The sequence below is a fragment of the Populus euphratica genome, unplaced genomic scaffold (genome assembly GCF_000495115.2).
Source record: "Populus euphratica unplaced genomic scaffold, PopEup_1.0 scaffold31.1, whole genome shotgun sequence".
Taxonomy (NCBI): domain Eukaryota; kingdom Viridiplantae; phylum Streptophyta; class Magnoliopsida; order Malpighiales; family Salicaceae; genus Populus; species Populus euphratica.
In genome coordinates this window covers 93,987-107,632 of record NW_011499850.1, presented here as the reverse complement: position 1 = coordinate 107,632, position 13,646 = coordinate 93,987, and the positions used below count along the sequence as shown (strand labels likewise).

Genomic DNA, 13,646 nt, shown 5'->3' with positions numbered 1-13,646 from the left:
TGGACGCATGACGTGCGAGAGCACGATGAAGAAAGAGGCATTTCCCAGGCTTAATTATGAGCCTGCTCGGTCTATCTGATTTTTAAATTGTTTTTTTATTTATATATATTAAAATAATATATTTTTTATTTTTAAAAAATTACTTTTAATATTAAAATTATAACCATTTCAAGAATTAATTTAAGACTAAAAGTTTGGTGGAATTGCAACTACGAACAAGAGTGATAGTCCTGGACTCGTCACCAATCTATAAGAAGAAAGTACGGTAAATGAAAACAAAAGAAAAACAATTCCCCAACGGAGAAGGGGCAGACTCGGAACCAGAACAGCCCATAAATTGAAAATGAAATGAAAATTTAAAACCCTAAAGGCTTAAACCCTCCTCCGTCCCTTCTCAAAGCCAGGTCTAAACCCTCCCTCCTCTCTCAAGCTCTCCCTCTCCAGCTGCTGCAACTGCACATTCTGTGCTTCGCTTTCTGTTTTTCAATAATAATAATAATAATAATAATAAGTAGCAGTACATAGCAGTGGATGGGTAAATCAAAGAAAACAAATAAATGATGATCCACATAATCAGACGAGGATCCGCTCGATCCACCATTTCTACGGGTACGTTTTTTCTTTATTTGATCTTCTTCTTCTTCTTCTAATTCAATCTGGATATTATCGTTGGTTCTATCCTACAGTCCAAAGAGAGTTGTTGTTGATGATGATGCCGCCCCTTTTTGGATGTAAATTGGATAGCTAACTTGATGGAGAAAACAAATTGAAAGTTTTGCAAAAACAAAAAAATATCGTGGAAATCTTTGCTGCTGTTCTGAACCAATAATTTGTTTTTTCCTTCTCTTATTTCGCGTGGAAGTTTATGTACAGTATCTAGCAGTAGGAGTCTTTGTAAAGTGAGTCTCTCTTCACTGCTGTTGCATCAAACAGACATGCTCCTAAACCTGCATATCGCTTCTTGACAGTGTTTGATGAGGTGGCCAATGCCATACATGGGGCGAATATGCAGTGGCGTGCAAGGTCATATGCCGCGTCGGTTCCTTCTCACATGCCAAAAAGTCACAAAGCTCAGAAGAGAGTTTCCAAAGATGACCGGCGAGCTATGGTGGAATCTTATGTAAACAAGTAATCCCCCCCCCCTCCTTTGTTTTTTCCTCTAACCAGCTTGATTTATTATATCATATTGCAGCTGGTAACTTTTTATTCCATCTGCAAAGTTGCTAAATTTGGATTTTTATAGTTGAGGGAAAAAATTTTAGTTGAAGACAAAGAATAAAATAAAAGGGGTTTGTGATTACTTTGACATGTCAACTTATCATGAAAATTGATCACTTTGATCCGACTTAAAGGTTCAACACTGATATTGTTTTTCAGTAAAAATTTTGGGATGCTATGCAAAGTTGAAGTGTAGATACATTTCCCTGTATTCAATCTGGACGCCTAGAAAGTTATTTGAAATCGATGAGGAAAGTGGAGATTGTTCTTCCATGAAGTTTCCACTTTTAAGATCATGCCTTTCAGACATTGTCATCATTGGTAGTAAATTTGAAGACCACCATTTTGTGTGGAATCTTACTAATGCTATGATAGCATTGAATGAGTTCAATGTTGTGTTAACATGAAAGTTATTCTGGGACTGAATTATTATATTGCCATTAACTTTTTCAGGTACAGGGAAACACATGCTGGAAAATTTCCATCCATTTCTGATGCTCAAAAAGAAGCTGGTGGCAATTACTATTTTATTAGGAAAATTGTTCAAGAACTAGAATACAAATCTAAGCTTTCATCCTTAAACAGTGGAAACAAGAAAAAGGAGCTACCTATCATGAGTGAGCCCTTGGTTAAAGTTAAAAACATGTCAACTGGAGGTGCAATCTCAGATATGAGAAATCAATGTGACCCACGTGCAGTTCCTCTAAATGATGTAGGTGACACAAGTTACAGATATCTAGAAGTGGAGGGAGGGCTGCAAACTTGTGAGAAGGTGGTCTCTCAAGAGTTTGGAAACCCCATTTCTCCTGTAAGTATTTGATGTTTATTGCACTGTCTTAATTTTCATTGATTCCTGAGCACAATAAGCACAGCATACTTTACTACAGTAATGCAGTAAATAATAGCTTTGTTTTCAAGAATCTCCAAAGAGATGACAATTGGAGTTGGCTATAAATCAACACAATTTCTATAAATTTTTGTAACTGGTGTTCCCCAACCTATATGAACATTTTCACTGGTTGCTATAAAAAGAATTGTTGACTTCTTTGTGTTTTTATGGCGTCATCCATCTATTTTAAAAGAAAAGGCTATATTACCAAATTCGTACTATTAAGTGAGAGTGGAGCATGTGTTGGACCGTTCTCATTACCTTCTCTCTATGGCACTTTCAGAAGCACTTTCAGGAGCATTCTGATACAGTTGGAACTCAAGGTAAGCTTCTGGAAAGAATTGATAAGGAAGCATTTCATTGCCCTGAAAAATCAGTGGAACATGAAGTGATGGAAACTCAAAATGACCATTCTGATTTTGTTATAACTAATGGTAATTCTCATTTTCTTTTAGATAATTTTTTGCCCATTTTCTGTTCATTTTATTATTTTTTCTCACACCTTTTTCCTCCCAATCTTTCTTGTCTATTTGCCTTCTCAGTTTCTTTCACCATGAATTTGTTCGAGAATTGTTTAGGGTAGTCCTCACAGAGTTTTCTTGATAGTATTTTCCAGTTGAAACTTGAATTTGTTTCACATGTTTCTTTGATGGATTTTCTGGTTGCATAGAATTATTTGACTTTATGTTGAGGTCTTAGAGCTCAAGGATTTAAATAGCCTTACACGTTACGAAAGAAACAGTTAGGATCACCCAACAACAGTTATGTCACTGTTAATTTATTGGGAGGAAAATTAGATAAGTATTTTTCTGACTTGGCCGATTGAGGGCAGTCTCACTATTTATGGTTCCTGCAAGATGCCCAAGAAGTATAGGTCGGAGCTATAGCTAATGTTTTTTTTCTGGAGACCCATAGGATTTAAATTTCTGCATCCATTCTGAAAGTTGTCGAGCCTCCATTTTTTTGACCTTTTTCTTTGGTAATCAAACGAGTATCTAAAAAGAATAGTTACTTCCAGCTAAGTACATATTCACGTGAACCAAGGATGTTTTTTTTGAAGTGAAGAAAAATCAGTCCATGATAAGTGAATAAAATAACTACATGGGAATCTGAATATGTTATTATTATGGGGAATTCTTTGGTGTGGTAAGTAAAGTAGGTGATGCATATTTACTGTGATACCACACATATTTGTTAAAGTAGAGTATGTGTTATTGAATTAGTTGTTAGAGGCTCTGGCATTGTTTTCTGCTGATAAAATTCTCTTCTTAAAGCTGTCTTTATTACTCTTCTGGGTGTGCCCTGTCTAGAAACTGCCCAGTAAATATAATCCGTGTCAATATAATCACATTTCAGCTAATGGGTTTCTTTGGGGGGGGTGTTGTTCATTGAAGGAAATTTCCAAACGCCTTCTTACCCTGCCAAGTTCCATAAAACATTTATTAACCATAGGTGGCTAGAAGGAAAGCTTTAGTAATTCTTCATCATTGTGGTCTTAGTGGACACCCTTGCAAGGTCCCTCATATCTTCTGCTAAAGTTGTTCATGCATTCCGTAACTCCTATAATTATATAATGAAGTATAGGAATTCCTGTTTCTTTAGATGTTCATTATAGAATAGAACGTGCTTTATTAAATGTAAGCCTCTTGGAGACTTCTGTCCTCAGCATGTGCATTCTATCCCTGAATGCCCCCTGTAAAGTATCATCAGTTCACGTTCTCACGTATGGTGTGATTTTCCTTGCCCCTTACTGCTTAAGAGTGACAATTAACGCCATGCTTCCATTGTCCAGAGACATCTCTAGCACGCACACCGATGGTGCGGAACTTCCGAAGAAATCAACTGTGTGGGGAAGCTTGAAGTCATTTGCAGATGGCCTTGTCAACATGTGGAGAAAAATGTAAATTCATTTGGTAGGTAGTTGTTGGAAGTCGGTACTCGGGAAATTTTTAATGATGTGGTAGATGGAGAGTATTTAAGGTTGAAATGAATGTCTTGTCTCGTAAGCTGGTGGCCATCGCTAGTTGTTTACAGTTTACTGAGCTCGGAGTCGGCCCTAAGCCAGGGCTTTGAAAATGAACGTGCGAAGAAATCAATTCCCCTTTGTATTGAATATATACTGGTTTTGATCTACTGCTTACACTCTGCATTGAATTCCAATCGTCAACTACATGATACCAGTATTAACAACAATTACCATAAAGCAAGACATAACATAGCATAAAAGTTGGATCAAGTTGCATACTCATGGTGTAGAAAAACTGATAAAGTATAGGCAATGGCCAACGCAAAAAAAAAAAAAAAAAAAAAAAAAAGAATAACATATGCTAACGACGTTTATTGTAGGACTTTCCTTTTGTGTCTCTTTTTTCTATTGCATCCTTCTATGTCCTTTGTTAATTTTACGGCAAATTAAATAATTATAATTAAAAAAAAAAAAACTAAAAAGGCCTTGGAGAGAATCACTAGAGATAATTTCCTATTCTCTTTTGCTGGGTTGTGGGGTCGTTTTGTTTTTTTTAAATTTTGATTTCTTTTTCTTTGGGTTGTTGGATCATTTGTTTTGGGCTTGGTCTTTTAGGATTGGGGCTAGGGGACATATTGCTCAGCTGGGCTTCTCATGTGTTTGGTTGGTCTTAGAAGAGAGTTTTGTTTTTTCCTTCACCCTTTGTGCTTCGCCTGCAGCCTTTTCTTTCGGCTGACATGTTTTTTTCCCCTGAATTTGAGGTGCTGCCGCAACTCCATGTTACCTATCAGTTTTTTTCCTTAAATCATGGCACGCGTGTGTTTGATGGCTGCTGTCTCATATCCTGGAAGCTTGTCTTTTCTTTCGGCTGCTACTCAGTCTAGGAGGCGCTTCACTGCGCCCAGGAAAGGTGGAAATTCATACGGTTTTGGACTCTCTGAGTTAACTTCCATTTAATGCACGTTAAGGTCTGCATGCTTCTGGTGTTGTCCTTTGTGGAGGGAAGGGTTGTCATCCTTTTTCTTTGGTTGGGCTTTGCGTTTTGTTCTGGCTGGAAGTATGGGTTCATAGTGAGAGGTTGTGAAGGTTTGGTTTTTTTCCTTGATCGGGTTAGGTAGCAGTCATCTTTCGGGATTTTTACAATCTTCTCACACACTTTCATACTTTTCATACACTGTTCAATCAGTTTGTGAGCACCTAACGTTTTGTTTTTTTTTTCCTTAGCATGGCAGCCACATTTTCTTGGAATGTGTCGGGACAAGGGAGTGCACTATCGGTTAATTCAAAATCTTGGCTGTTTCTGAGAAACCAAATTTAGGGGGTTCCACTTTGAAACAGTCGAGCTAATTAGGATTGGGTGCTATGTCAGGGGGTTGCGTTAGCTTAGACTGCCTCCAGGACGCTATATGCAAGTTCAATGCTGCTTGCGATTATCTCTGTCAATTAATCAGAGAGCCGTGTTGGTTGTCCATCTTGTACACCACATGGCATGACTAGCAGATGCATAGGGATCATGTCTAGCATTGCTTTCACAGCTGGTTCTGCAAGCTTCTCTAGCGCCGACTATCCAATCGATGTTACAGCTACAGCTTGCCCTTCGGCCTGCGTTTATTTCTTTTTCTGTTTAAAAAAAGAAACTTTCTGGTTTGTTCAAAACTCTGCTCCTTCCTTGCATGTTCCATGTATGCATCTTTTGCTTCTTATAATTCACCTTTGGATGCGAGTGCTTTTTCAGAAATTGTTAGACTGCCTATCTTTGCTTAATTCGGGTTTTTTTTTTTTGTGATTTTAACTACAGTCCATTAGACTTGGCATGTTATTATAGTGTACGCAAATATTTTCATTATTTCTCTTTGGTAAAAAAACAAAATGCTATCCAGACAATGTTAGTTTACGGAAGCATTGTGTTGTTAGAGACTGTCTTGCCAGCATTCCTTTTCTTGCTTCATAAATATAGGATTACAGTTGACTTTGGATTTTATCCCATCGATTCCAATCCTACCATCATGGTTTCAGCTTTATGGGTTTTTTTTTTAATCTTAGTAGTTATTGGTTTTCTGCTTTTCAAGTTTGTCATGCTTCTTTGCAACAAGAACATGCAGCTATGAGTTAAATTAGATTCGGTTATTCAGCTTGTGTTTTCATATCTGAATTTTGAAATTCAATTTGACTGGTTGTTCTGAGCGATGCATCGTTTTTTCTGCTTATTTTATTTCTTTTTACCAGCTCTGTATTTTTGCATTTTGGTCTCATCCAGTTTTTCCATCCAAAGAATGTTTTTTGTTTTCAATTGCGGACCATGCTTTTTCACCCAGATTTGCATCTGCGTTCCCGGGCTTCACACTGTATCAGAACGTCTCCTCAGGTTTTCATCCCCAAACCTCTTAGATTTTCATGGCTTTTTCTCTGCTGCAGACCACGCGTTGTATATGATTATTGAAGTTCCTTACTGCCACATCAAATGCCTTTATACGCGTGCTTAGTGCTATGATGTTTTATGGAGATCTTCGCTGGCTAATTATCTGTACTACGCTTTCGATTCTTCTTGTTTTCCATGACTGTTCTGTTTTTATTACTGCGATTTTTTCAAGTCTAGTCGTATTTCAAGTCTTTTTGGCTTTTCTGCTTCTCTGAGGTTTTTTTTTTTTTTTTTTCTCTCATAATGAACATCCTGTTGCTATACGGTTTAGTCTGCTGATTATTTCGAGCATGTATGATCCTTTGATTGGTTCCATACTTCAGGTTTTGCTCCGATGAGCTTTCTGATTTTAGCATACACCTTTAAATCTAGCCTTCGTGTGTTTACCTTTCATATCTAGGACTAATTGCAATTTTTTAACCACTTCTTGCAAGATCATTTTTATTAATTGCTTCTCATATCAATTTGCCTTTTTTGAACTATATGTCTTACATTAATCATGCATCTTGATTGAGTTTTTATTGTCCTTTTATCATATGCGAACGTTTGCGTTAAGCAATTTACTTTGGTCGATTGCAATTGCTAATCAAAGAATGAAAAAAAACAATTTCTAATGAATAATCTTGCGTCGCTAGATTTTAAAGGTGTTTCCATGATGTTTCCTCAAACTCTTAGGATCTCTTCCCTTTTTCTTGCAACTCGAGTTCCCGCATAGACCTTAACTTACGACCGGCCGACTCCAAGGACTGCAACCTCTCCACTTAATAGAGAATCATGTTGACTCGCTGTCAACTTTCTTGGCGATGAAGATAATTAACCAGAATGACTGAATTTCATCTGAAGCAAATGCATACCATGTTATGCCTTTGCTCTCTGATCATAATAATAGATCACGAATGCCCATGCATGATACTTGGGATTCTTCACCGCCCCCTGCTCAGGAGTACTCAGAGCATCATGCTGGTTTGCGTTCTGATTCGTCTAGCCCATCTATACCGCCTTCTAATATAAGCACAAAAAAGGACATTGCCACTGCATCTGATAACAATATTTCATTGAGTGATAATTTAGCTCTTTCAAATCTCCCCAGCCACAGTGTGCCTGACCTATCTTCATGTCAAAAGAGAAGAAAACGTCTGCAGATGCCTCTGATTTCTTTTCACTTACAATGTTTGAATTTAGTTCGCATCCCAAGATTTCGATTTCTGTTTCTTTTCACTTCTGTTGGCCTCATCTTTTCTCCAAATTTGTTTTAGAATTGTCTTCCTAATATGTCGATTTTGGTGATAAGACTTACAAGTGCCAATATTGCAATGCTCTATTCTGGTGTCAAGAGAAGCTTATGGGATCATCACAGACAAGGCCACTTTTTTCCCTTTGCTCCTTGAATGGGAAAATCAAGTTGCCTGCTCCACGCCCTACTCCGGAACTTCTTGATTTTATTCTTGATCCAAACAATAGACGCATTGCCAAAAGGTTTCGTGAAAGCATCCGCACATATAACTCAATGTTCGCCTTCACTTCAATGGGTGTCGAGGTAGATCATTCGGTTAATGAACGCTCAGGACCATGCCTTCAAAGTAAATGGCCATTGCCATCATCTTATGGGTAATCTTTTTCTCACTGGTGGGAAAGCTAAAAAATTTGGTCAACTTTATGTTTATGTGACACAGAAAAGGAGGTGAAGAACTTGCGCCGTTTTCCAATGGCTCTTTATTCATTTTAGTCATATTTATCTAATATTTTTTTCAAGTTTTATATATAAAATACCTTAATAATTTTTATTTTATGTTTTGAAGGCTAGAGCACACTCTCGGAATCTGCTAATCAAAAACCATCTCATTCAAAAATCTCTAAAGACGGGAGCCAAGCATCTAACCCAGCACTATAGATTTGCTAGCCACGGTATCACCAGTCAAAGAACCCTGATTGCCTTATTCAAGTATTTAGGCAAGGAAAAATCAAACCAAGTAGACAGGCCTTGTCTTGACCTGATAAGGGCAAGACTTCTAACCTGCTGAAATAGCATATGCTCCGGCTGGCTTGCTTAGTCTTCATCGTCAATGGCTGCTAACGACACGACGAGGGCGCGACGGGTTGCCCAAGGAGAGTCCCAAGAGGCCTAGGAGACTGCACCAAGAACTGAAGCTACGCGAACCCAGTTAAGTATTTTGCTAGTTTTGATCTTCGATCCTTTTGATTTGGATATCTTGAGGAGTTTATTTTATTCAAACTTAATTTTGTTAGATTTTTTATTGAAAAACCTATCACCATACTAAAGTTCAGTAAAAAAAACAAAACTCACGTGAGAGATATATAATTTTTTTAAGATCAATATAAATTTTGTCAATAAATAGATTTTATAAAAAAAATAAATTTAATTTTCTTAAATATAAATTATCTACTTTATAAAAGATTTTTTTTTGTTGAAGGAAACAAACAAATTAAAGGGATATAAGAATTATGATTTTTCTATCAAATAAAAAAGAAAAAAGAAAGAGAGGAGGGACTAGAAAAAAAAAACTTCATTATTTTCTTATATATTTAAAATTATATTTTAATTTATTATATTCATTAGTTTTTGGATAATTATTTGATAATCATGTAATGCTAAGTTTTTTTTCTCTTGGTTAAAAAGAGTTTATATGATGAATATAAATGTTTTTCTATATTTATTTTCTATAATTATTTAGTTTAATTATTAAAACAGACTCTAAATTATTATTTTAAATTAATCTATTATTAAGTTTGCTATCACAACAGGAGTTGTGATATTTAAACTTATAAAGTAAATAGATTTAATAATTATGATGGATTTATATTGTTAATCTTAAAAAAAATATTCAATTAAATCAAATATAAACTACAGATAGTTATGTTATCTAAATTTATTAACTTATCTAGTTCTTAAGGTTCTATCGAATTAAATTATTTATGTAGACATTATGGTTGTATAATGATTATGATTAGTTACTCTATAGATTAGTTAATTAACTGATGTTAAAAATAGATAGATATGTAGAATATAAATTGATGTACCATTTCAATTATTAATTTTGATTTTTATAGATAGACGTTTACTTAAAACCAAGTTTTGCTTCTTGATAAGTTTCAAATTTATTTAATTTAGTTTTATTATTTTATTCAGTTTATTATATCATAACCTAAATAACTTTAAAATTCCTCAACTTTGAATTATCTAATATAAATATATGAGCTATATTTTTCTTTTCATTTATTTACTTTATATTATTTTATTTATTTAAGTATGGATAATTAATTTATGTAATTACAAAATCACAAGTAATGTTATCCATGGGCTCATGGATATGCTTGATAATACAAATGAACTTACTAAGCTCTTTCATTTTGCTGGAGATCGACTTGGTCCTAGCCCTGCCTTCAATTAGATGCTTTAGTTGATGATTCTCAGTAATACAATGATCCTGTATCAAGTGACATTGGCGGTTTGGTTATTAGAGACATTATGGAGCTCTTTTATGAGCATGACATTATTAATGAAACCTTCTCTAGAACACTTAAAAGGATCTCCAAGTTATATCCCAAATTTATGGTTTGCAGCACCCATTATTGTTCTCGTTTGGTGAAGATGATTTTCATTGCAACATACCACTTGCAAGTAAAGATCGTCGTCAAACAAGAAAAAGACAAAAGGTTTCCATGAAAGCTTATTATGCATACCTCATTAGGAATGGTGTGTAGAACACAATTATAAAGGGTGGGCGACTCTACCATAAATTTTTGATCGATACGTTCGTTAGTGTTGAAGAGGATCCACTTGATTATATAAAGGCAAACCAGAATGATCTAAAGACAAAGGCTTTTAAAGGGATTCAGGAGGCTATTTTTAGAAGTGATGTGGAAGGCTCTTCGACTGAAAAAAGCACTGTCCCTTTCACTACGACAGGAAGTCCATATTATATAATCAATAATTACCATGATGCCTTTGGAAATATGTAGATGTTATGGTAACCCAGATATTTTTATTTCATTCACTTGCGAGTTGGTCTGAAATTTAAAAAGAGCTTAGGAAAAAAACACTATATGATAAAAGATATACGCACGCCTTTTGGCAGGGCTATTGCAATTTATATGTCCGCACAAAGTTGTTTAGAGACTTTTGCAATTCTCGATTCATTCACTAGGTGATTGCTTGCATGTCTTTTTTTTTTTTATCATTTCAGGAATTAAACACACATAAATTTACATGATTTGATAATTTTTCTACTCCAAAGTTATTAGTTTGTATTAATTAATTAGAAAAACAATATTCATTCACTAGTTTGCTTTTGAATCATGTAAAGGGGGCGACAAGTTTTGAAGTTATTAGAATAGTTTCTGGAATTATCCATCGTACGTTGCAGCTTTCTTGCAAAACATTGGGTCTACCAGGCGATGATAAAGAATGGGCAGAAGCTTTTTTCGAAGCCATTGCAACTACAACCTCGACGCAAATACACCAGCTTTTTATCAGTATCATCCTATTCTGTGAGTTTGCTGACCTGAAATCTTTGCTCTTTCAATTCTGGCATTCAATATACGATGAAATCCTTTTTTGTCTGATACGTTCCTTTGGCGTGCCAGATCTTCGGTTATCTGACGACGAATTTAAAAACTATGTTCTATAAGAGCTTGAACAACTTTTTAATGCTGCCGCCACAATTCTTAAAGATCATAGTTTGCCCATGACAAATGGTCACTTGTTAGATGAAATAAGAAACAAGCAGTTAAGGGAAGAGATGAATTGTGATATCAGTGATATAAGAGATAAGAGAGAAACAATCAATCTCCTTACCAAATCTCAACCAATGTCAAAGAGACGTTTATGGTTGTATCATTAGTTCTGTTGTTTCCAAGCAACAAGTTCTTGTATTTGTTCACGGCCACGGGGGAACTGTAAATACTTTTTCGGCCACGGGGGAACTGTAAATACTTTTTCTGTGGCACACGATTATAAATCGATTAAGATCTGAAGAGTTGATTGGCTTGGCCGTTGCCTCATTTGGGATTGCTTCACTTCTATTACCCGAGGGTCGCACAGCCCAATTCGAGATATAAAATTCCATTGACACTCACTGGTGTACCTTTCTATTATATATAGCAATCAGAACTCAAGGTATACCTTTCTATTTTCTTTCACTTAAAATTGGCACACCAATAATGGAACGAGACTTTGAGAATAGATACACCAACACCGTTGTTGATCATGAAGCAGTTATCGATCTCAAACCAGATCTTAAAATTGCCAGGCTTGAGCCCTTTATCCCCGTTATTCCTCGATGCTATTTTAAGCTCACCGACTTTGCGTACTTTCTCACAAAGGCAAAGGGTTTGCGACTATTGGCAGGTATGCAATTAACAATCTCATTTCCCAAACTAAATTCTTAAAGGTCTTTTTCTTTGGTTATTCTAGTTTTCTTTCTATCCATGCACTAACTTCGTTTTTCATTTTAGAAAAAAAAAGATGTCATTGGTAGGCTGAAAGGAATTCCGCAGCTAGAGCAGGTTTTAGTCCGTGGAGAAAACCTTGTTATCCTTGCCAGCAAGAATTTTAAATCATTCGATCCTTATGTTTTGTGAAAAGACTCAAATCTGATTTGAATAAATTACTTCGTGTTACATGGATTTTTTTTCTTACAGGAAAACCGAACCTTTGTGGAACAGCCTCATCTGTTTCAATAGAACAAGAGATTCACTTGCCGTGCATCGATCTCAGACTACGATCCGTTCAATGGGTGGTGGCACGATAGCTGCCCACAATGCAACAAAAGATTGTCTGGCAACAAGAGTGATCGTCACTGTATTGAGCACGATCCCTTGCCCTCTCCACCTGTTCCATGGCATGGACCATTCTCTTAGATACAGATTATAATGTCTTCATTGTAAACAATAAACTGGTTTCCTATCTTCCATTACAGAATCATCATCTCAATTTTTACTTATTCAAATCCTTCTTGTCACTTAAATGCTGGTTTGGGGTTGAATGCATCATCACAGATGTACATGATGTAACAAGCTTCATTATGGTCAGTAAAACGGTAGAGAATTTCTTTTGTTCTACTGCACACCACCATGTCTACGACAAAGGGTTTTGCGATCCGTCAACCGCGCCACCTGCAATGATTGCTAAGCTCAACAAGTCCTGGATTTTCCAACTGTTGGGTGTAGACACAACATAGTTGGTGGCAGCCATGTTTGACATGGCTAGAGTCAATGGTGGTTGCATGGGGGGTGCCTAACCAAAGAAATTGTTACCCACCATTGTTGACTAAAGGAAGACGTCTGTCTCCCACATCAGCTATAAATAGAGAGTGTCATTGATAGCTGATGATTACCCACAAAATAGAGAAAAACACAGAGAGAGCTTAGAGTGAGAGTTGAGTTGAGTAGAGAAGTTTTTCTCCTCCTCCTTGTTTTGTTGTTTGTATTACTTTTGAACTTGATTAATACAAACCAGTAGCTCCGTGGAGTAGACAAGTTGCCGAACCACGTAAATTGATGTGTATTTTGAAAGTTTGAATGTCCTAACAACTGGTATCAGAGCTTGTTCTTGAAAAAGAGGGTGTTTGATCCAAACTCAAAAATCAAAGTTCTCAAAACGTGTTTTTGAACATACCATCGTGAAGAGGACGACGAGAGGACTCCACTAGTGAAAACCCGCTGAAAATCTGACGTCCTGCATGCCCGCACGCGCCTGCACGTGCCGCCACCATCACTGTCCATGCGCCTCACGGGCGTCACGCGTCTTCCTCGCCCGTTTCCTGCAACTTGACCCGCCACGTCATCAGACACGTCAGCAGTTCTGCACAGTCATCAGCCACGTCATCTGGCACATCAGCAGTTTGACCAGTCAAAATTGCCACGTCTTTAGACACATAACCAGACACGTCAACTCTGCCACGTCAGATTTGGTGGACCCCACATTGCCTACGTGTCTGACACGTCACTCAACCACGTTAGCATCATTGGGTTTTGATCTGGTGTGGCGCAGCGACTATTCCTCCTGACACGTGGCTTCATCTGTAGCGTCTAGTGATCCAAAAGTTTGATTGATAAAATCTAAGCCATCCGAAGTCTGATTTGGGTGATCTCAGTGTCGTTTCCAGCATTTTTGGCCATTCCGGACACATCTG

The 13,646-nt window shown here is 36.7% G+C and overlaps 1 protein-coding gene across 3 annotated transcripts; it reads left to right on the top strand.

Annotated features, from left to right (window-relative positions):
- Window positions 1-226: 226 nt before the first annotated feature.
- On the top strand, window positions 227-2,690 carry LOC105120868 (uncharacterized). 3 transcript variants are annotated; one of them, XM_011019249.1, is made up of 4 exons: window positions 227-609; window positions 969-1,128; window positions 1,672-2,026; window positions 2,391-2,690. In XM_011019249.1, exons 1-4 carry the CDS (start codon window positions 558-560, stop codon window positions 2,688-2,690), a joined length of 867 nt encoding a protein of 288 aa, XP_011017551.1. In that variant the 5' UTR covers window positions 227-557. The 3 variants fall into 3 exon arrangements, with proteins under 3 accessions (XP_011017551.1, XP_011017552.1, XP_011017553.1); XM_011019250.1 differs by having other exon boundaries at window positions 228-609; window positions 2,403-2,690; XM_011019251.1 differs by having other exon boundaries at window positions 230-609; window positions 1,672-2,030; window positions 2,381-2,551.
- The last annotated feature ends 10,956 nt before the right edge of the window (window positions 2,691-13,646 follow it).

Excerpts from the sequence above, each read along its gene's own strand:
- LOC105120868 (XM_011019249.1), top strand. The coding sequence starts at position 558 with ATGATGATCCACATAATCAGACGAGGATCCGCTCGATCCACCATTTCT. Across the intron at positions 610-968 it reads TCGATCCACCATTTCTACGG|TGTTTGATGAGGTGGCCAAT; the intron begins GTACGTTTTTTC and ends GCTTCTTGACAG. Across the intron at positions 1,129-1,671 it reads GTGGAATCTTATGTAAACAA|GTACAGGGAAACACATGCTG; the intron begins GTAATCCCCCCC and ends TAACTTTTTCAG.